The following is a 23,609-nucleotide window of genomic DNA, read 5'->3' as shown; positions in this document are numbered from 1 at the left end:
CTCCAGAAAGATGGTCATTTTCGCTCCCGCAAGTGGTGTATTCGCTCACCTGTTTTCCCAAGCCCTGGCCAGAAACTGGATGTTTTTGATGATTGTCTTTATTAAGTCAGTTGTGAGTAAGAGGAGAGTATTTGTCTCCCTGTCATTTAGTTGTGTATTATAGCTGGATGTATGTAGATATATGCGTGTTGCAAATCTTTTCTCCCAGTCTGTGGCTTGTCTTATTCTCTTGACAGAGTCTTTCCCAGAGCAGAAGTTTGTCATATTAATGAAGTCCCACTCATCAATGATTTCTGTCATGGGTCATATCTTTGGCGTTGTAATCTAAAAAGTCTGTGCCATATCCAAGATCACCTAAATTTTCTTCAGCAGTAACTTCTGGGAGTTTCATATTTTGTCTTGTACTTAGGACTGTTATCCAGTTCAAGTTAATTTTTGTGAAGGCTATACGATCTGTGTCTAGATTCATTTCTTTGCAGGTGGATGTTCAGTTGTCCCAGCACCATTTATGGAAAAGATGACCTCTGTTCTCCATTGTTGGACATATGTGGGCTCTTCAACAACATTCCATGTGTTTTGTTCTCTTCCTGTGCACACTTGTCATTGCAACTTCCCCATTTTTGTATCACAAAAACTTGTTAAAAAAAAAAAGTCATAAAAAAGACACAAGTCCAACAAACTCATTTCCCAAATATTACCTATTTTCCTTTTTAAGGTTTTTGTGTGGATCTTGTCTAGGTACATACAGAAGTTTAGTAGTTGTAATTATAACAAACAACATGTTTTTAGCATAACAAAATATTTTCATGTTGCTATATACTCTTTGGAGTTACATAAATATTTTTTAAGTGAGGGAATTAAAAAATATAGAAAATTACAGAGAAGAAAATATAAACTCTCATATTCTCACCCAGAATTAAACACTGTTAATAACTTTGCTTCCAGTTTTAAAAAAAGTAACTGTACTGTTATAAAAATAATACACATTCATTATAAAGAATTCAAACAATGAAAATGCTTAAAGATGTGATTATTCCAAATTTTATCCTTTGTAAGTTACTGTCATTGATATTAGCTGAACCTAATTCCAGATGTTGCTGTGTCTCTCTTCTGTGTGTGTATGTACGAAATGTTGGATGGATAGATAGAAATTTTTTTATTTCAAACAAAAAAATATTTTTTAAATAAATATAGGAGCTTACTCTATGTGCTAACTTATTTTTAAGTAATCTCTACCCCCCAGTGTAGGGCTCGAACTCACAACCCCAAGATCAAGAGTTGCATGCTCTACTGACTGACCTAGCCAGGCTGTATATGCTAACTTATGTGCTGACTTTATTTGTTTCCCTTTTTGAGGTATACATACGTAAAGTGCATATATATTAAGTATATGGCTTGATCCCACATCAGGATAGAGACCAACACTTACAGCATCCCTGTCCTTTTTTTTCCAGTTCATTTTTCTGTGCAAGGGTATCCTGTTGTTCCAACACCATTCATTAAACAGATTATGCTTGCTTCGCTGAATTTCTTTTGCATATCTGTCAAAAATCAGTTGACCGATGTGCGTCTGTTTCTTGATTCTCTAGTCTATTTCACTCATCTGTTTACCTTGATGACATTACCACACAGTCTTGATTATTGTTTTTATAAGTCTTGAAGACAGTGTGTGCTCTCCATCTGTACCCTACTTTTTAAAAGTTATTTTGAATGGGGTGCTGGGGTCGCTCAGTTGGTTGAGTGTCTGACTCTTGATTTTGGCTCAGGTCTTAATCTCAGGGTTGTGAGTTCAGGCCCTACATTGGGCTCCATGGAGCCTACTTAAAAAAACAAAAGTTATTTTGGCTGTTCTAGGTCCTTTGCATTCCCACATCAATTTTATTTTATTTATTTTATTTTATTTATTTTCCCATATCAGTTTTTGAATTTTTCAGTTTCTGTGGTAAAACCTTCTGGGATTTTGGTTGGGATTGCATTGAATGTACAGATTAATATGGGAGAATTGACATCTTAGCCCTATTGAGTCTTCTTATCCCTGAACAGGTGTATCTCTTAATTTAATTCTTTAATTTTTCTTGGCAGTTTTAAAAATAGATTTCAGTGTGTAAATCTTACATATTATTGGTCAGATTTATCGAAGTACTTTAATCACTTCAAGTCCCACATCTTACTGAATGCTGATGTTTTTCCCCCAGTCTATTATTACCATGTCTTCAAATTCATTAATCTTTTCTGCAATTCCCAATCTGTTGTTAATCCTATGTAATGTAATTTTTATTAGATTGTGGTTTTGAGCTCTAGTTTGCTTTGGGTCCTTTAAGAAAAAATCTTTAGCTCTCCTTGCACCTTCAGTCTTTCCTATAGCTTCTTGGACTATGAAATACAGATATAATAATTTTCATGTTCTTGTTTACTAATTTTGTCTTGTGTCATTTTTGGATTTAGTGTCAGTTGATTAATATCTGTTCCCCCTTTTTTACATGCCTTACGTACGTTTTGGATACTAGATATTGTGAATTTTACCTTATTGGATACTGATAGCGGATACTTTGTTTTCTTGTAAATATTCCTGAATTTTGTTCTAGGATTTGTTAAGTTACTTGGAAACTGTGGTCCTTTCAGGTCTTATTTTAAATTTTGCTCATGGGGGCAGAGCCACATTTGGTGTAGGGCCAGTTTTGTTTCCCTACTATGGCAAAATCCTTTTGAGTACTCCACCCCAATGCTGTGTGAACCATGAGATTTTCCCCTCTGGCTGTGAGTTCAGGTAATTATGCCCCTAATCCTTACTGGTGGTTCTTTTCGTGGCCTTGAGTAGTTTTCTCTCAGGCACACGCTGATGATAGTGTGCTGAAGCTTGAAGGGAGCCCTTCTCCAGGTCTCCAGAGTGCTCTGTAGTTCTCTTTCCTCTCCATCAGCTGCCCTGCAAACTCTAACTGCCTTAATGTTTAAGGTTTCAAAATCTTTTTTTTGGGGGGGGAGGGGTTGTTTTTACGTTCAGATGCTAGGACAAATCCAGTCCCAGTTATTTCATCAAGACCAGAAGCGGAAGTCTGTCAGTGCTTCATATTTTGAAAAATATCTTTAAAGATTCATTTCCATTGGTCAGATTTCATCAGTTGCATATGCGCAGAAGGAAGAATAAGGTAATCAGATGTGCTGTATAAAGGTACGGCATGAGGTATCTCGTCCCTAGTGACCTTTCTGATTTTGCGGAGTATTTAATTAAACAGTTAAACACTTCCACTTCATATAGTATTTTTCTGGGAACTTTTCCTTCAGAACTCCTAGAAGTGCTTTGGAACTATTTTGCATCTGTTTATGTATTTCTTTATTTTTAAAAATACCGTTTTTGTTTGTTTGCCAGTGATAGTATTGTTCACTAGCCCGAGCTCTCGTTGAGCTGGTAATTGGTTTTCTTTGGGCGGCACAGCATTTAGATTATTTTTGTTGGTGGTGGTTTTGTTTTGCTTTTTTGTTTTTGCTTGCATTTGGAGGTTTCCAGTCTGTGCTTGCATTTTTCAGTTTGCAGTGGTGAGCCCTGCTCCCTCTGGTCTTCTCCTCTGCCGCTACTTACATTTTTAACTGCTTTCAAGCCGTGAAATGAGTTCTGGTCTTTTTAGTAGCCAGTCCTTTATGTGTTGGGAATTTCGCCTTGAAAAACACGGAAACTCACCATTTAACAGGAAAGTTCTTGTGCACCATTTGACATGGGAGGGAAACTTAATATTTTAAGTTCCTTAGAACCTTTTCTGACCATTTATTTAAAAAAATTTTTATAAAGCCCTTGCAAAAAATAAAGTGGCATATAATTCAAAAAGGGTTTTTCCATTTAAAATTTGGTGCCTATCATTGTGCTAAATATTATGGGAGACATCATTTTATACTTAAAATACTACTTGAGAGCTTGCTAGAGATGTAGAATCTTAAAAAGGTGGGGGGGCAGACTCAGTCACCACCTGGCTCACCTGAGCAGAATCTGCAGTTTAACAGGATTACCAGGTGATTTGAATGCAAGTTAGAGTTTGAGTAGCCCTTAGGACATAATTTAGTTGGGGAAATAAACCAATTAGCATTAACTTTTTAAAGCTGAGATAATGGCTGTTTTTACAAAATATTCTTAATTTAAGTAACAAAACAAATGAATAAAGAAAAAGACTTAACTATAGAGAACAGGTGGTTGCCAGAGCCCAAGTGGATGGGGGATGTGTGAAATAGGTGATGGGGATTAAGAGTACACTTACTGTGATGAGCACTGAGTCATGTGTAGAGTGGTTGAATCACTGTATTGGACACCTGAAACCGATATAACACTATAAATTATACTGGCATTAAGACTTTTTCTTTTAAGAGGTACATAGTGAAATGTATGCTGATAAAAATATCATGTCTAGTATTTGCTTCAAAATAATTGGGGGTGTATGTTCAAGTTAGGGTATAGATGAAACAAGATTGGGATGTGTTGATAATTGTTGAAGCTGGGTTATTTGAGGAGTCTCAGTTTTTGCACGTGTTTGAAAATTGCCGTGAAAATGTACATGTGTGTTTATGGACTGGGAGAGGGAAGGGGGTGGTAATTACAAGGGTCTATAGATGAATAAATCTAAGAAATACTACATAATCTTCACGTCTTGTCCACCCAGCTTCTGCTTTTCCTCCCAGGGCACCTGGCACACGAACATATTAAAGTCTCCTGGATGTCTGCAGTTAAGAAACTTATGCTTCAATTTGTGTGGGATCCAGAATTTCCAAGATAACTTAGTACCATGCAACAGCTACCAATGTCTTCTAAAATGGGATTTCTGAGGCACTTACTGGAAACTCCACATTAGGAAGTAGCCTACACCTTTAAAATGACCAAATGCCATAATGTGTTGTAGTAACTAAAACATTCCCCTGGAGATGAAAAGTAAGATCACTCTGGAGAAGGCTTTAAGGAGGATGTGGAGCTTCAAGTGGAAGTGGGAAAAGAGGTAGTCTCAGTTAAGGAAGAGTAGGGGGTAGAGTTTAAATTGTCAATCTGTCAATCCTGACCTCAGTTTTATGCTGTAGTGAGGCTGATTTTACTTAATTTTAGATAATGGCCTTCTCTGTTGGTTACAAGACTTAGAGCTTTTGGTCCCCAGAAGTATTTTGTATGACTGAGTTAATTGAAATACTGAAAAGCTGCATGTGTTGGGTGTAGTAATTGGCCCTAAGTGCTGTCTGAAGCAAGACACCAGTGAATTTTCAATTGACTTTAAAGCAGAAATTGTTTACTGTCACTTGATATTAAATGAATCTTTGTATTGAATTAAGGGATGTTGTTTTTATGCATCAGAAAAGTTTTTCAGAGGGACTTGTCATCATGAATTGTTATCAGTTGGGACAGGATTATCTTGTATTTTGTGGGATCTAATAAGGCATAATTAAGAAACAAGCAGTCGCAGTGTATAATTGAATATAATAAAATCGGATTAAAAAGTGTAATGTAGATTCGGTTATGCTTTGAGTGAAGCCATGTCTTAGGTGATTATATAGTGATACACATCTCAAACATTTAATGTGTGATTTTTTTTCCATGCAAACTTAGAATTATGAGGGTCTCTTTTTTTTATAATTCATTGGAAGCATTTGTAGATGAATCATCATATACAAAGTGCTCTGCTTAGTAGACTAGGTTTTGACGACCCTTCTCAACTTGTTAGTGTTTATATTCTTGGTGATCTCTTTTCCTTCTCCTTAGTGTGGATTTGCACTCATACCTAGAACTGTCTTTTTTTAAAATTTTTTTTATTTGAGTGAGAATGCACAGGCAGGTACACATGCACATGAGCAGGACGGGGGTGGGGCGCGGGGGCAGACTCCCCGCTGAGCAGGGAGTCAGCACCCTGGGGTCATGACCTGAGCCAAAGGTAGACCCATAACTGACTGAGCCACTCAGGTGCCCCTAGACCTATCTTTAGTTCTGCTTCTGACATGTTCCTGTCAGGCATTTCTTAGGTTGGCTGTTTCACGCTTTAAAGGAAAAGAAAATCTGACTCTCACACTTTGGAAATAAGGGCTAAGTAGATCTAATAGTGTAATCTGAAAGCAGTTTGGTAAAGAAAATGGATTCACGTTTTCAAGAATCATGTATGCTCTAGACTTTTTGTTTCTGTGTTGGCATCAGTAACAAAAAGGAATATTCTAGAGAGCTCAATAAGCTAATAGTTTTTTTCCTACATGGAGTGATGGTCTGAAACTAGTTAACCCTTTTGTATTTGGGCTTAAAAATACTCAATTTTTGCCTTATGATAACGTGTTAGAATATTTTGTAAATAAAGATGACCCCTTGTCTGATGCTCTTTCCATTATGTGACAAAAAATTCATTAGAATTGCCCTAAACGAGAGAAGGTGGTACTGGTTGGGAGGTTCAGGTGCCTGATGAGTAAAAATGCAGGGGCTTGGGGACCTCAGGTTTCTGTAAGAGGCCTATTTTGAGTATTTCCCAGAAAGGATATCGCTGAGATTTGATTCCTACTGTAGATTGAGCTTTGTAGAGCTGTTAGTTTCCTGATAAGTGATTTTTGGATATGTGGGACCTTACTTAGTTTTTCTGGGTTTGAAGGGATTTACATTAATTGTTTTGTTAATCTTTATTATTCCTGGAGGAGAGGTCACTGGATACCAACAAGGAATGCCCTTAGTAGGCAATTAAGTGTATTAACTGTTTTCAGATAGCATGACTTAATGCTAATTGTTCTGCAGGTGTCACCAAAAGTCAGGTGTATTACATTAAATATTTCTTACAGCAGGTTAATTAGTTATCTGAGGCTGTATTAGGCAGTTAATTCTTGAGGATTTGCTGAGAATCTGTGTTGCTCTGGCTAAGGGGCGTGACCAATAACATCTGCCTTGAGATTTTAGCCAAGCAAAATAATACTGCCTGTGTTTTATAGGGTGGTGTGTAAGTCTGCTTGAGCTGCCATAACAAAACCACAGGTTGGGTGGCTTAAACAGAAATCTATTTTCTCACCGTTCTGGAGGCTAGAAGTCTAAGATCAAGGTACCAGTCAGGGTTGGTTTCTGGCAAGGCCTCTCTTCTTGGCTTGTAGATGGCCACCTTTTTGCTGTGTCCTCAAATGGCCTTTCCTCTGTGTGTGGAGAGAAAGGGCTCTTTTGTGTCTCTTTCTGTGCTTATAAGGACAGCAATTGTATCTCGTATGACCTCCTTTAGAGACCCTAATCTCCAAATAGTGACACTGGGGCTTAGTGCTTCAAAATAAATTTGGTAGTGGTAGGAGGGTGTGTCTCAATTTAGTCTATAACAGGTGGTACTCTGGAGACTTATTACTTTGTGAAAATACCCTAAAATCCTTTCAGAGTGACAGTCTGTTATTACCTATAGGTGATCCTGAGGCTCAGGCTAGAGCCCTGGACAGGTCGTTAATTTTTCACAATTGGTTGGCAACCTTTCTACGTGCTTTTCTGGCTTATGATATTTGACAGTCCCCTGCTAACCCTCTAATACCAAATACTTGTATTGTCGATGCTCTTCAAAGAATTGCTGTCTGGTCAGCTTGAACTATCAAAGGGCTTGCTGAGAAGATGGAATTAATGAAACATGATTTGATCCATTTCATTCTATACTTTCCCCAAATTCCATTCTTAGATTAAAATGGGTCATTGGAAAGCTTCATGCTTGGACTATGTTCAGAGTCACAGTCTCTTGGTCTGAGTTGTTTGTGTTTTAGTGTTCTGTTCTGGAAGGAACTTAAATGACCATGTAAAATTTATTGTTTTTAGAAGGTGGTTGAGGACCTTGTTCACTATATTGTATATTGTCTTACTTATTTTTTTAAGTGAAAGATTTCTTTTAGAATTTAGGAGTAGCTTAAAGTTTGTTTCCTCAACAGAGGAATTGGAATCCATCTTTTTGATAATGAGAATGATTTAACTGGCTACATTTCCCTTTTTGCATGGCTAGGAACCTCACAGTTAGATTGAGGGCTCATTTCCTATCAACTGTGTTTGCCCACATGCCCTGCATACCTGTGTTCTACATTTGTATGGCATCATTTTGTCCTGTATCTCCTTAACTAGTTTCACTTTCTCATTTGTATTACCTTCATTTTTGTACAAATGGTCTCCGATCTTTTTTAGAAAGAGGTTGGATAGATATAAAATGGAACTTGAAATATTGTTGAATATTTGCCATTCAGTATTCATTATTAAATACTGGTTGAAAGCTGTCATTCTTTTTTTTTTTTAAAGCTTTTATTTATTTTTCTTTTATTTCTCTATACCCAACGTGGAGTTCGAACTCACTACCCCAGATCAAGAGTTGCATGCTCTTCCTACGGAGCCAGCCAGGTGCCCTGAAAGCTCTTATTCTTTTTGCCTGGGTGTTAACCCCCAGGTGGCATCAAAGAACACTTACAGTAAAAGTCCACTAAGCTGTACCTGATCTGGCTTCCAGCTTCTTACCTGATCCCCTCTCTTCACTGTCCCCTCTCTTGCTTCTCTGAAGCCACATTGACTTCCTTGCCATTCCTTGTACTTTGAATAAGCCAAACATACCCTGCTTCAGGGCCTGTGCATCTTCTGTTCTTTCTGGAATCTTCTTCCCAGATAGTGCCGCCTCTCTCCCCTTCATTTTCTAGAAAGCTCTGTTCAAATGCCATCTTTATCTGAGCAGTTTTCTCTGGTCTCCTTTTGTTGTATACTCCCTCTCGTCCTCCCTGATTTCTGTTTTTTTCCATTACTGTTTCTTCCTGGACTGCATGTATTGTATATTTTTCTTGTATTTCCTGCTTCCCCCACTGGGATGTAAGCTTCTTGAGGGGAGGGATTGCTTTAATCCTGGCTGTATCTCTAGCTGCTTAGAACCTGCCTGCCAAGTACTAGGTGTCTAATAACTATTTGTTGAATGACTAAATGAACTCAGTAGGGTTGCTTATTGGTTATTTGTCCTTTCCTAGGTATTTTGGAACAGGCATTGCTTTGTGTGAGATAATTTAGTAGCATTTGTTTCTTAAGGCAAAGGACTGCCCTCTGTGACCTCTTTAGAGCCTGCGTCTTGCTGCTGCTCATTATTTAGCTTTTCCTGAGCACTCTTAATGTGCCAGGCACCAGTAAGAATATAAAGAGAAGGTCTGACCTCAATTCGTGAGTAAATATCTTTGGGAACTTTCAAATGGGGGTAGGCTTTGGGCTAACAATATTGTGATTCATAGATGGTTCCTAATAATGTGTCAGCCCACACATCGATGGCACTTTGTATTTTACCAGGCACATTCACATACATTGCCAGTCGCAACCACCTGGTGAGGCAGGTACTCTTACTATCTTGTCTGGTTGGCCAGGAAAGAAACAGACGCAGAAGCTAAGTGACTTGCCCAAGGTTAAAGAGCTAAAAATGGCAAACACCTCATGGATGACACATATGATGAGAGGAGTCAGAAACATATTCCAAATTGGCAGTGTTTTAGACTCGTGTTCTTTTTGCATCCTCTCATTTGGTCTTTGAAGGTTATGGTTTCTCTTGAGGGATGGGTTACCTTTGGGGTGGCTAACCTTATTTTCATAGCTGTGGTTTTTTTTTTTTTTTTTTTGATCTTACTTTTGTCTTTTTAAAGAGTAATATTGACTTCTGTGTGCTTTCCCCCTGTCTGGACTCTATTGCTCTATTAAGTCCAAAGTGAAGGCAGAATTGCTCCATAGAAGGAGTAAGTGATGGTGACTAGTTATTTTCCTTTCAAAACACTTGACCGGCTAGACTGAAATACAGAAGCTGGTATAAAAAACGGAAAGTGGTAAGTTCAGTTTCAGATCTGCAGTTACTTACCTCGGGTTTAATGCTTGTGAGTAAGGCTCGCTTGGAGCTGCTGGCTATGAATTCACTAGAACCATATAGCATGCGTGCCTACTAGGTGCTGTTAACAGTAGCCTAACATGTGCACCATGGTCCTTTTAGCCCATTAGGTAAATAAATTCCTTCCTGGGGATTAATTAGTCATGGTTAAAGATGTAATTCATCATGCAAAATGCCAGAGCTGTCTTAGTGAAAAATTTTTGGTGATCCAGAAATGTCTCTGTGTCTGGCTTAACTAGAATTTAGTGTATATTTTTATGTTCCTCCGTGAACTTGGCAATAGTTTTTAAATCTTAATGGTTTCGAGATAGGAATGGAGAAAAAAATCTAAACGATTCAGTAACATGAATGCATTTTGGGGTGGCAACTTCAGATCGTTTCTTCTGTGCTCGAGGCTTTCAGTTCATGCTTCTTGTCCAGACTCAAGACTCTTAGAGCACTTAGCAGCTTTTTTAGTACTGTCTACATCTCTACCCATCCACTCTTCTCATCACATGTGAGCTGTAGCTTGATCAGGAGCTGAAGGCACAAGAAGTAGGAGTTCATAACATGCATAGTGGAAAAGGCATGGGCTTTGAAGTCAGGTATACGTAGCTTCAAGTCCAGGTCCCATGTTAGCTGTGTGTGTGGGTGAAAGTTAACTTATCTCTCTATTCCTCTGACTCCATCTCAGCAGACTTTCTGAGGATTATCTGAGATTATGTGTGCAAAAGAACCACTGCATTCCCTGGCATATAATGAACACTAACTAGTATTTTGTGCTTCACTTTCATTTTCCCTTTCTCAAATGTAGGACCCAAGGATGCATGTACATTTCTGTATTTGGTTTGAAAATTTCCCAATAGATGAGTGAGAGCTGGCTTGTCAGCACTTACTGTCTGGGGGATCTTGGATAATTTTTGGAGTTGGTATTTACAAAAATGCGATGTAGTTTTAGACCTGATTATTAAAAATATAGTGCCTGTACTATAGGATATAAAAATCTCTTCCTGTTTGGACTGGTCAGACCATATGAGGAGTGTGTTGTGTTCAGTTCTAGTACTACACAGGTTAGGTAAGCTTTTAAGGGCCACACTGCTCATGTTTGAGGCCTGGCTCTGCTACTTAAAAGTTCTGTGCCTCTAATACACAACTCTGTTTCCTATCTGTAATAAGGGAGGTAATAAAGGTACCTACCTCCTAGGGTTGTTGTCAGGAATAAATGAATTATTAGGCATAAACCACTTAGGTTAACGTCGGGCAAACAGTAAGTTGTATGTGAGTGTTAGCTGTTTTGGAAGGGACTTCAGAGGAAATCCACAAGGATGGTGGGCCGTGCGGGAGCCATGTTGTGGGAGAAACAGTTGAAGCAGTTAGAGATGTTTAACCTGAGAAAGAAGTACTGAAAGCCCTTTACCATTTAAAGAGAAATTGTATGGAAGAAGGGATAGACTCATGTAACTGAAAAAGGGTGCAACTTGGATCAATGGGTAGAAATTATAAAGAGCCTGATTTTATTTTAATGAAAGGCTTTGTAACAAGGAGAGCTGTTCAAAATTGCAGTGAATGGCTTTTCGAACTAATGAGCTTTCCATCTCACAGAGGCTTATTAGAAGGCTGGGGAGAGGTTCCTGACCTGGCTGGCAAGGTGAGCTAGATGACAGGTGTTCTTTTATACCTGGCTCTCAGTTCAGGTCAAGTGACTGGCTTAAAGTAAGATAATTCCACATTGAAATTTGCTGTAGGTAGCAGGCATGGATACTTTCTCCCTAGACTTCTAGTCTGCTTTTATGGTGTATTGTTCATTTGTGATGCCAATATTTATTGTGGGAGACATTTCATTTCTGGTCTCATTTTGCAGAAAAGAAAACAGAGGTCAGGGATACTGTCTGCTATTGCTTGACACCATGGAGTCCCTGAAGGAACCCAGGGAATTATGGTTCATTATTGTTGGGAGGGCCATTCTCCTTGGGAGTGCTGTTTCTGAAGTTCTTCTGAGCAAAGCACCGAGTGCCCTTTGTTTAAGACGGTCTTGTCAAGGATATGTATTTGGATGTTTGGAAGATAGAGATGATTTCTCCCTGTAGAAGAATGGGCAGGCATGTGTCCTGTCCAGTATAAAAGATGGAGTTTTCCATGTTCGGGTTCCTCTTTAGTCACTCACAGCGTGTACAGGCATAAAGTTGGGTCAAGTTGCCTAACCCTTCTGGGACTTGGGGCCAAGGTGGGGGGCTACTGCAGATATGCCGGTGCCCTTGCTTCGTGCTGTGCTGTGAGTAACAAAGTCCTTTGTTTCTGACCCACGAGTTTTGTGTCTTCTAGCAGCATCCATGAAACTCTGGCAGGCTAACTTGTTAGCTCGTGAGTAGGATACAAATCTCAGACTCTTAATTCTTGACGTTGAGGAGTAAGTTGAGTCAGAGAGGTTAAATCTCATGCCCAGTGCCAATGATCTAGTGTTTGGGGGTGTGATAGAATTTGAATCTGTGTCTCCAAAGGACGTCCTTTGCATGACGTTGTGGAACGCTGCTGTTGCCCTTGCGGCTCTGACTGCTAGAGCAGTCTGCACCAACCACCGCCATTTGTTGAGTGCTGATGATCTCCCAGGCCTTGTTGGAGCTCCTTTAATTCTCACCCACGGCCCTATAAGGAAGGTATCCGTATTCTCTCCATTTTGTAGATGAGCAAAATGAGATGGGGGCGCCTGGGTGGCTCAGTCGGTTAAGCGTCTGCCTTCGGCCCAAGTCATTATCTCAGGGTCCTGGGATCGAGTCCTGCATTGGGCTCCCTGCCCAGCAGGGAGTCTGCTTTTCTCTCTCTCTGCTCATGCTCTCTCTCTGTCTCTCTCTGAAATAAATAAATAAATAACTAAATAAAATCTTTTTAAAAAATGCGATGCCATGACCAAGGTCATATCGGTACTAAGTGGTGGAGTCAGGATTCAAAACGCAGAGGGAGGATGCTAACAGGATCACTCCTAAGGGCTGTCAGGAGGATTCAGCATACATTCTATAGAGTGCACAGCACTGCTGGTTTCTGGCAGCTGTGGTAAGCCTCTCTAAATATTTGTGGCTATTTTTGTTATTAGTAACCTTGTTGCCTTCCTTTTCTCTAATTAAAAAAAAAAAACGGATGGTTTTGTTTTCTATTTCCAACTAAAAGCAAACTCGTTCAGCGCAGTTTACATTAAGAGGATGAAATTAAAGGGGCACAAACCTGGCATGGGCTCTTTCCTTATACAAATATTTTCTCTAAAAATGAAAATAGGAGCTAAAACTCCCTATAGGCCCAATTTACCCTCTAATCTTCATTTTAGTAACCCTTTCTATTTCATAAATAACTACTAATGCGGCAGTAATGTGTTACAGTGACAGCTGATGCCCGAGAAGCTGTCCTCTCTGGGCCTGACATTTTCTTTAATGGTAATTCTCCTAGTTAATGTAAACAACGTGAAATGTTTGGCATGTTTCCTTCCACAAACGGCGGTGGAGAGGAAATCCAAGCATTGTAAAGACGGCAGACTGATCCGGTGTAGCTTTGACAAATCCGTGGCTGTTTGCTGTTAGAAGGGGAAATCAGAGGTAAATACCTGGGAACTCTTCCCTTTGGGACAGTTGATAAATTGGAGGCATTTTCTGATTGTGCTTTACTTTAGATTAACAGCCTGGAAGGCTTCAGATTTAAAGAGCAAAGTTATGTATCATAGAAACAATAGGAAGGCATGCTTAGCTCCCTGTACCCAAATACTGCAAGTGATCATTGGTAGCTCCATCTTTGAAACCATATTCCTCCTAGGTTCTCCACTCTGATTTATTTTATTAGCCACATACTTGTGCAGTATTTTCTATCGGAAAGTAATCTTGGAGGTAGTTCGTCTGATGTCGGATCACCAGTTGACAGAGGAGGACACAGGATCTGGCACGATAAAGGCCTTCCTTCAAGTCTCGGGGTTCCTAGTGTGTTGCCTTCCTGAGTGTACCCCACAACTCTTAGATGCTTTGCACTTTCCTTCATTATATTTCTTGTCCTGTCCCCCCACCCCCCCCACCATTTCCTGCTAGAACTGATCTCTTGGCATCCCTAACACATTTATGAAATTCTTTTTAGAGATTAGATTGATGTCAAAGACTGGCCTGCTGAATCTCCCCCTAAATTGAGAAGGAAGTTTTATATATCATGTAGCTCATGAATTAAGATCTCTTGCTCTAAATGACAGTTGGGGAAAAAACTGTTATACAGTATTTTGCTTGTGAATATCTGGAAGTAGATATGTGATTGATTCACTGATAGACCATCTCTGAAAGCAGTTCTAATGATGGACTTATAATTGATTGCATCCATCATTGAAAGCCTAAACTACCCCCTCCCTAAATTAAAGATAAATGAAATAAGCTATGCTGAATGTATATAAGCTGACAAATCTGAGGGAATTTAATGAAACTCTAAATTACTGCAGCCAACAGATAAGAGAAAAAGGTTTCTTTGTTACCGGTTAGAACACTAAAAAAAAAAAAAAATCCAAAAAAGATAATAAAAGAAACAAAGATCTGTGGCCCATGTATCAAACTAAGTTATTGAAAGACTTTTTTTTTTTTTTTAAGATTTTATTTATTTGACAGAGAGACAGCAAGAGCGGGAACACAGCAGGGGGAGTGGGAGAGGGAGAAGCAGACTCCCTGCTGAGCAGGGAGCCCGATGTGGGGCTCGATCCCAGGACCCGGGATCATGACCTGAGCCAAAGGCAGACGCTTAACGACTGAGCCACCCAGGTGCCCCTTGAAAGACTTCTAATAAGTGTATCTGTCTCATTCCCTGATTATTGTTGACTCATATCAATCTTGTTAGTGCTCTTGGATGAATAGTAAAAGTAGGGATTGTCTTGCAGTAAAGCTTATATTATTGCTGTTGTGACATTTTAGAATTGATGTGACCTTATTTCCAGGCCGCTGGGGGCTCTGTACCAAATTTAGTTCATTTAAATGAGCTATTTGGAATGCAGTTCCTTATGTATAAGTAATTTTATCAGTTAGTACGCTTTTAGCTTTATATAAAAGACCAACTGAGGGTGACTTAAACAGTGGGTATTTGTGATCACCCCTAATGAGAAGTCCTGAGGGAAAGCAGCAGGGTTGGCCTCTTTGGGGGCCCAATGATTTCAATGCAGTAGCTTGGCATTTCTCTTGGCTTTCCCTTCCAGGATTGTAAGGTGGGTGAAATATTTGAGTATCTTAGCTTTGTTTAACAATACCCAGTGTCGGGGGGTGTGGAGGGAACAAAAACCCAATATCCAGCTTCCTGTTAATCTTGCAAGAAGACTACTCCTAGAAGTCTTTAGGTCTCGTTGGTCAGACTTATCACTGATAAGGTGAATGGAATTCCTGGGATTCACTCAAGCAAGTCAGGACCTGCCCAGACTCTCGCACAGTTCACGCTGCCTGCTATCTAAGATTCGTGTGCCAAGGAAAGAGCGGAGGGAAAGGCTCCTTGGATAGGCAACCGACACAAATCCACTTACATGGGCTCTTGCAGTTTACTAGGAAGGTGGCTTCAGTATTTTCTGTTAGTCACTTGTTTCATTTCCTCCCTACTTAGTGAGGTGAATGTGCTCGTGTATTAACTCCTCTTTTACTTTTTTGCTTTTAAATTTGATTAAGCTTGATACAGTCTCTGTCTTCACCAGGACCCTGTCTACCAGTGATGATGTGGAAGATCGGGAGAATGAGAAGGGGCGCCTCGAAGAAGCCTATGAGAAGTGCGACCATGACCTGGATGAGTTGATTGTGCAGCACTACACGGAATTGACGACAGCCATTCGCACGTACCAGAGCATCACAGAGCGCATTACCAACTCCCGAAATAAAATAAAGCAGGTGGGCCTCCCTTTCCTCTTGTGGTTGTGGTTGCCGTTAGGCCAAGGGTTTGTAGCGTGTAGAGGTGCCATGATAGTGGCGACTGGCCTTAGGAGGGACTCATAATGACACTTTCTGGGGATTTTGCAGTGTCTGGAAAGCCTGGCTGAACAGGATCACGGAGGGCATCGTAGGCTTGCCTCCTCCCTGTGTCTTATCCTTGGCTTCTGTCTTATCCTTCACTTCTCGTAGCGGTGTGAAAGGATGTGGGGGTGGTGGCCCCAACGTGAGGACATTGGAAAGGGGAGTTGTTCTAAGACTCCAGGGCCTCTTACTATTAGAGGCTCCCATTTCCGTGTATCCAGTGTATTTCATATGCTCCTGTCACACATTGTGCACGTGTGTGTGTCTCTGTGTGTGTGTATTGCTGTAACAGTTGAAACATTTTTTGAAATTTCAGCTGTGAGTATGTCCCCTCGTTGAAGTTGGCTGTGGCTTCTCTGTAGTGATTAGACATTCTAGGTATGATCTTGACAAGGAAATCCAACTTACAAATTACCAAAACATCTATTTATGAATACTGAAATTCTTGAATGCCCTTCCTTAGTTGTGACAAGCATGCAGTAACTTCTGTTTTGTTATTTTCCTATATTTTGCAGCGATTTCTTGTTCATTCTTTATTTCCTCCTCTCTTTCTGCTTCTTGCCCGCTTTCTCTTCCTGCCCACCTCCTTTTGTAGTGGATCCTTGAAAAGTTCTTGGTTCCTGGCTACCATGTTTTTACTGCCTAAAGGACAAAGTAGGTTCATAAGGGGTATTTTTGTATTTGGTGAAGGGATGAACTGACCGTTGGAGGCCGTCGCATCATAGTCCTGGGGTCTCTGGCTGTGTGTTTGGAAGATCAGTCCTTTAATTCCTTTTCGTACCACTCTGCTAACAGTAATTGCTACCACTTAGCACTGCTTCTTTGCCAGGCACGACCGTTCCTCACTCAACAGATTTAGGATTTTGATGCTAGTGTCCCTAACTCTAAGCTCCTCGCTGCGGGTTTTCAGATCTATTTTAGGCAGTAACCGCCCTTCTGAAAATGAGCTATCTCCCCGACGTCCTAGTTGCCTCTTGTGTGGGGTTGGGGTGAGAGATGCAGAGCCTCATGCTTGGTCCCCTCCTTGAAACTCTGCAGCTGCTCCTCCAGCACCTCTGTGTGGCCACGGGGCTGCACAGACCATTAGAAATGTGCTGGCTGTGCTGTTGATCGGGAACTCCCTGGACTGCACCTGCGCAGTGATAGCTATGCTCACAGCTTTCCCACGTGTTCTGTTGTCTGTCTTCTAGACCTTACCTTACAATTTTCTAAGCAGATACTTAAATTATTCTTCGAAAAATGCTGTTGACACGTGAGTTTCAGCCTCTAAGAGGACCGTTTGAGAATCAGCAAGCTCTTAACCTTTTTTGAAGCAATTTGATGACCTCTTTACATTGTAAAATTAACTGGGCATTTTCAAAAGGAATACTATAATTCTTCGCCTTTACAATTGGTGAGTTCATCCTGTGGATTTATCTGTGAAACTAGGTAAAGCTAGAGATCAGTTCAGAGTCAACTGTAGTCCATTTTGACCCAATATACTAAGCTCAGGAGGAGTCAGAAAATGAATGTCTACTGCTGCTGACCTGGCTTTGCCCCGGGTAATCACAGAAAGGGTGAAGGTTTGGTATTTCTCTTTTCTGATTAGTCCGCTTGGCTGAAAGGACTTTGTCCTGATGTCAAGGGAAGCCTGTAGTGGTTTCTGCCTTGACTCCCTATCACTTGGAGTCGATAGCCTCTTTGCCCAGAGAGAGTTGGCTGGTATTGAAAAAGAGTCTCCTCTTGATGATTTCACATTTGTTTTAGCAGCCACAGTCTGTTCGCTGTCCTCATTTTTAATTACGCTAGAATTTTGAGCAAAAGAAAACAAAAAGAAAACTTTGTGTTTATTACATCAGACAGTTGTCAAAGTCAGTCTCACCTAATTCTATTATGAATTAGCTCAATATTGGGAAGAGAAAGGGCTAACGCTCCTTTCAAAAAAGCCTCTAATAATTGATAAATGGGAGAAGAAAAATGTTGGAAAAATGAAAGTGAATTTGTTTTTATTGTATAAATTGACAGTTTTGTACTGTGAAAGGCCATTTCTTATCACCAGGGAAACACTGATGTTTTCTTACTAGTCTTTCCCTGTCATTTTTGGTTTTTAATTGCGCTTTGGATTATATACAAAATATAGGTGTGTATAGTTATGCATATTTTAAAATAGAAGTGGGGATGATTGAATCATCATGGGGCTATATTATTTCACATCCAGCAAGATAGTGAGAATGTGCAGATGTGAGTTGAAATCTTCTTTCTGCTCTCTGCCAAAAGAATGTAATGAGGATTCATTCAACAAATATCTGTGGAGTGCTAGCCATGTGCCTGGTTCTGTTTTCATTGCTGGGGTTGTACCCACGGAAAACACCTATCCCTGTCCTCATGGAACTGATGTAAACAAAGTAGGTGATATTTAACCACACGGATTGAGTCTCTGTGTGAAGTGTCTGTTTTGTGCTGAGCATTGCTCGAGGTTCTGGGGTATGGAAGTGAATAAAACAAATTCCTGGCCTTGTGGAGTTTACATTCTGGTTTATATTCTAGTCAAGGGAAACCCACTATAAATTAGTACAATGTGGTGTAACAGATGGTAAGAAGTGCTCTGCTTTCCAAACCAAAAGCAAGGAAGGGAGAATTGCGAGTTGCTGCTTAAATGGATTGTTCAGGGAAGGCTTGACTGAGGTAACGTTTGAACCAACACTTGAAGGAAGTGAGGGAGAGTCAAGAGAAGCTCCTTAGGAAGAAGGAATGGCAGGTGCAGAAAGGTCCTGAAGCAAGAACATGACTAGAATTTGGGGGATGCAGCGAGGAGGCCAGTGGGGCTGGAGCAAAATGGGATGGGGAGAGGGGAGAGTGGCTGGAGAGACAGAGAGCTGGTGGATGAGGTGCAGTGTGGTGGGTCAGGTCACATGGGGTTTTGGTGACTGTAAGGACTTGTTTCATAACTCGAGTATGGTGGGAATCCATTGTAATAAACTTTTGAACACAAGAATGGCATGATACAACATTTTAAAAGGGCTAATCTAGCTGCTATACTGAGTAGATTTTAGTGGGGACCAAGGCAGATGAAGACGTTCATATTCATGCTTTTAGAGCTTGAGAACACAGAACTGTTGACATTTCCCATTATGATAATAGTTTCATATATGGATTTACATTGGTAGAATCTAAGTCCTTGAGGATAATGAGATGACAGATAAGAGTTGACTCTTTTCCCAGATAGTCAGGTCTATTGGGAATTTTTTTCTAGATTAAAAAAAAGACATGTAAATAAAAGTGTGTATGATTGATCAGGTCAAGTAATGTGGATAATCAGAATACTTAGGCTATCCTATTACTGTTGAATGCATATTGGTATCAGTCAGAATGCCATGTTACTGCACTAGAAAACCTCAGAATCCATAGGTTCTGCCAGTCTCCTAATAATGACTGTTATAGCAGCACCACCAAAATAGATGGATATGAATGGGTACAAGCTGGGGACTTGGGTGGCACAGGTCATACTTGCTGGTCTTTGAATTGGAGTGTTTGCTCTGTGCTGTAGGGGGTGGATGAGAGGACATCAGATTTCTTTAAAGACACTAAGTATCTGTCTCATGTTTATCCCAGGAGCTGGTAGGCTGAAGGGAAAACATACTTGTCTCTGTTGTGAATGTGCACACTTTACATTTCACCCCAGTTTCAGCTGCCCCGTTGTACTAGATCAAGCCTGTAACTCATTTTTCTTGGCTGTAATTAGAAATAACTATATGTGATTATTCAAATGAAGTTGTTAAGGGCTTAATCCTTGAGTAGTGCAACATTCATTACTTAACATTTAAAATAATTTTGTGGCTTTTATATGAAAATATACCTTGAGAGACAGAATAAGAACAAAGAGTAACCTTAATACAAAAAAAAAATGTCACAGTAGAGCAATATGGATGTGGTAGGAAATTATTTACAGCCCATATGTAAGATGGAAAAATCCTGGCTGCTTCTATGAGAAAGGGAGAAAAGCCTAGAAAGGGACATGCTAAACAATGGGCAATAACGTAATAGCATAATTTAAAATCTAGGCAGTAGAGTGCATGAAGGCAGTCACAAGAACTATGAGGTAGTGTTTCCATTAAATTTAACTGTATCCACATTTGTGTACTATATGCAACTTAAAGGAGAAGTACTGCCCTTGGAAGGGGTTCAGTGGAGCCTCTCAGACAATTTAAGACCTTAGAATGACAGCTAAAAAAACAAAAACAAAAACAAAACAAAAACAAAACGAAGGCAACAAAAGCATGGGAATAAGTTTGAGGGTAATTTAAAAGTGATCGGTCGTTCTAAAGGGCTTTAAAACAGAACAGCGAGTAGTGTTTCTGCACATCATTCCTTCCAAGCACTTTGTATAAGACTTTGGAAAAAAATGGGTTTCGACACATGTCAGGAGAATACCCATGAACATGTTTGTATGTAGATTTATTTTTAACTACAGAAGAGAAAATAAATTTTGTGCTTTTAGAATTAAGAATAACGTTGACTGTTATGTTAATTTCATTTATCATCCCTTGCTTGTGGGGAACTTTGTAGACTATTTCTAGTCTGTAGTTTCAGTGGGGTGCTTGCCTATCTGTTGTGCTTTATTACAGATACTATGCACACCCAAAGGCATTCCCTCTCCCCATTATCCTTGAACAAAATCAGAAAAGCTTTGAATTTGATGACGTGAAGGCTGTATCCATCAGCCTCTCTTACATATATCTGTTCCTCTTTTCACAAATGCAACCACGTTGTTACGCGGAGACCCTGGGTAGTTTTCCTCTCTTTATCGTCCCCAAGGCAGGGTTGCGGATAGCTCTGTTTCTGTGCTTTCTGTATCATCTCGCATACCCACTCACAATAACCTCTTGGGGCCTGTTAACCTTATTTTCTCTTTTTCTAATAGGCTCTAATTAGACTGGCTGGAGGTGCTTGTATATTGAAACTGAAATCCTTGCTGTGGCTACACGGGTGGTTAGGAGCAACTGTGAAGTTACTAGAAGTCTAAGGAAGCAAAGGAAACGTGTTTGAAGAAGGATTTCTGTACTTGGGTTTTGATGTCTTGATTTGAATAGCTTGACTCTATGGATTTATTTCAGGAACAAACAGTAACATAAGTTTTCAATTTTAATGATCCTGATAAATTCAGTAGAATGGAATTAAAATGCTGTCACCACATCGAGAAATAAAAGTTTAGATGTAACTTGGTACTGTTCTCACATTTTAGATGTTCTTATTCACTGATGGCTGCAGTGCAGTTTCTCTTCCCTGTATAAAAAGCATTTATTGAGCTATAATTTACCTGCAATAGAATGCAGTATTTTTGAGTATAGTTCAGTGAGTTTTGGCAAATGTACATATCCTTGAATGTATTCCCATCTACCCCAGAGAGTTCCCCCCTGCTTCCTTGGAGTCAAAATTCTATGTTCCCCTCCCTCCCGCCTACCCCCCTCCACATCCTGCTCCAAACAACTGCTGATTTGAATCCCATCACTATAGATTATTTTAAAAAATTTTTCATGTTCTAGAACTTCAGTATGTACTTTTGTGTACCTGGCTTCATTTGTTCAGCAAAATGTTTCTGAGATTCTTAGTATTTCTTCTCTTTTACTGCTGAGTAGTATTCCTCCTGCTGCCCAAGTTTTAAAATAACATTTCTTCATAACTGTGACTTTCTAATCAAAAAGTTGAAGCCTCAGGGCAATCTAATATTAAAAGTTCTTGTAGCTTCTTGTGTCTGCGGCTTTGGCTAATAACTTAGTTTAGGGAATAATTTTGGTGATGTTCATTTTCCACACAGCCTGATGCCATCTCCCCCACCCTTAAACACAGGCAGAAATTCTACCTTCCTTTTCAGTTTTCCTCTCTGTTAGTAGGCAAAAAGGAGAAGTGAGCTGACTACACTGTATACATCCTAGTGTGAAATACCATAATGGTCTTTTTTCCAATCAGAAAGGAGTTTGCCAAGCTTTACTGACCCACAGTAAGTTTATCCCTCCCTCTCTTGATCAAGAGCCTAGTAGGGTGTTGCATGACATAAACTTTATTTTTAACAATTTCCATAGTAACCATTAAACAAAAGAAAAATCTGAGAATTGCAGAACCAAGGTGAGAAGAGTAGAATATCAGAAATCAAATTCTAACAGATTTTAACTAACGTTTAAGAGAGAATGGATTTAATAGCTGGAGTTCCTAGCCCAGAGACCAAGAACTCCCAAGAGGATCTGGGAACAATAGCCTTGAGAAATACGTTTAAAAAGTCCGATAATGGTCATTAAGAGATACACAAGTTGTAGGGATGAAGAGTAGAGCATGGGGAATATAGTCAATAATATTGTAACAACTTTGTATGGTGACAGATGACTGCATTTAATCATGGTGAGCATTTTATAATGTATATGATTGTCCTATCACTGTGTTGTATACCTGAAACCAATACTATATGTCAACTATACTTCAATTAAAAATTTAAATAAAGTCAAAACCATAAGTGGTGACAAAAACCAGTACTTCCCTACCTCATCCTTCCCCAGTCCCAACTGCAAAACTTCAGAGGCACTGACTTTTACTGTTTGTAAAATGCTTATACTATTCTTGATCTTTCTATTTTAGACATGGTGTAGGAGCTTCCAGCTATGGAAGATGAGGATTTAGGTCTCCCTCCCACTCTTTCCCCTACCCCACTTCATCTTCTTCCCTCAACCTCTGTCTCTCTGGTTGTATCCTAGTTTTTGGTTAAATAGATAGTGCTTATTTTATTAAGACTATGTAAATATTTACCTCTAAGCCATCCAGCATACTATTGGTGCTTCTGCAATTTTGTTGTTGCTGTTTTCCTTGCAGTTACTGATTGAATGTTCCTGTTGCCTTTCTTCTGCATCGGTTTTCCCCTTTCCTGGATCCTGTGTTTCCTATCTTCTGTTTTTCTCTTGTGGTGATGGAGCGCGTTCTTTACTAGCTTGCTGAGATATGGTGCATATAAGGTTTATTTGTTTGTTTGTTTATTTTTGAGAGTTATATATCTGAAAATGTCTTTATTATACTTGTATTATACCTCATACTTGATTGATAGTTTTTCTGGGAAATAATTCTCTCTTAGGATTTTGAAGCTATATTATTCCTTTGTCTTGTAGCTTTTAGTGTTGCTGTTGAGAAAAGTCTGATGCATTCTGATTCACAGCTCTTTGTATGGATTTTGTCCCTCCCCCCACCCCCCTTGAAAGCTTTTAAGATTGTCTCTTATATCCCTGTGTTCTCACATGTCAGGATAACGTGCCCTGGCTTGGGTCTTTTCTCACTCCATTTTCTTGAACATTGGTGTGCCTTTTCAATCTAAAAACACATGTCTTCTGGGACATTTTCTTTTATTATTTTATTGGTATTTTTCTCTACTCCATTTGTCTCATTTTTCCTCCCCTGGAACTCCTCTATTTGGCAAATAGTGGACTTCTTGGATCAATCCCCTCATTTTCTTTTAGCTTTTCTCTCTTGTTTTTGTTTTATTCTCTGGAGATTTCCTCAAGGGTAGCTTCTAGCCTTTATATTGGATTTTTTTTTCTAACCTATTTTAATTTCCAAGAGTAGTTTTGATTCTGGTTTGCTTTTTGTTTTTTTTTATAGCATCCTATTCTTGTTTCATTGATGCAGTGCTTTCTTCTATTTTTCCTAAGGATATTAATTATAGTTTTAAAAAACTTTTGTTTCCTGCATAGTGTTTGTCCCATTCCCCCCCCCCCCGCACTTTTTTCTTTTTGTTTTGATGCCTGACTTTGCATATTCCAGGCTTTCCTTGGCTGTCTGGTGATCC

The 23,609-nt window shown here is 39.6% G+C and overlaps 1 protein-coding gene across 1 annotated transcript in view; it reads left to right on the top strand.

Annotated features, from left to right (window-relative positions):
• EXOC4 (exocyst complex component 4) overlaps positions 1–23,609 on the top strand; it is a 675,757-nt gene that overhangs the window by 6,463 nt on the left and 645,685 nt on the right. Inside the window, exon 2 of the mRNA XM_081800909.1 lies at positions 15,496–15,685. Coding sequence (XP_081657035.1) covers positions 15,496–15,685 — 190 coding nt within the window. The remainder of the gene's footprint in view (positions 1–15,495; positions 15,686–23,609) is intronic.

Source organism: Leptonychotes weddellii, chromosome 12 (genome assembly GCF_054177405.1).
Source record: "Leptonychotes weddellii isolate Sample4059 chromosome 12, ASM5417740v2, whole genome shotgun sequence".
In the NCBI taxonomy this organism is placed as follows: domain Eukaryota; kingdom Metazoa; phylum Chordata; class Mammalia; order Carnivora; family Phocidae; genus Leptonychotes; species Leptonychotes weddellii.
Note: the sequence above shows the minus strand (reverse complement) of the source record. Positions and strands in the feature narration are given on the sequence as shown.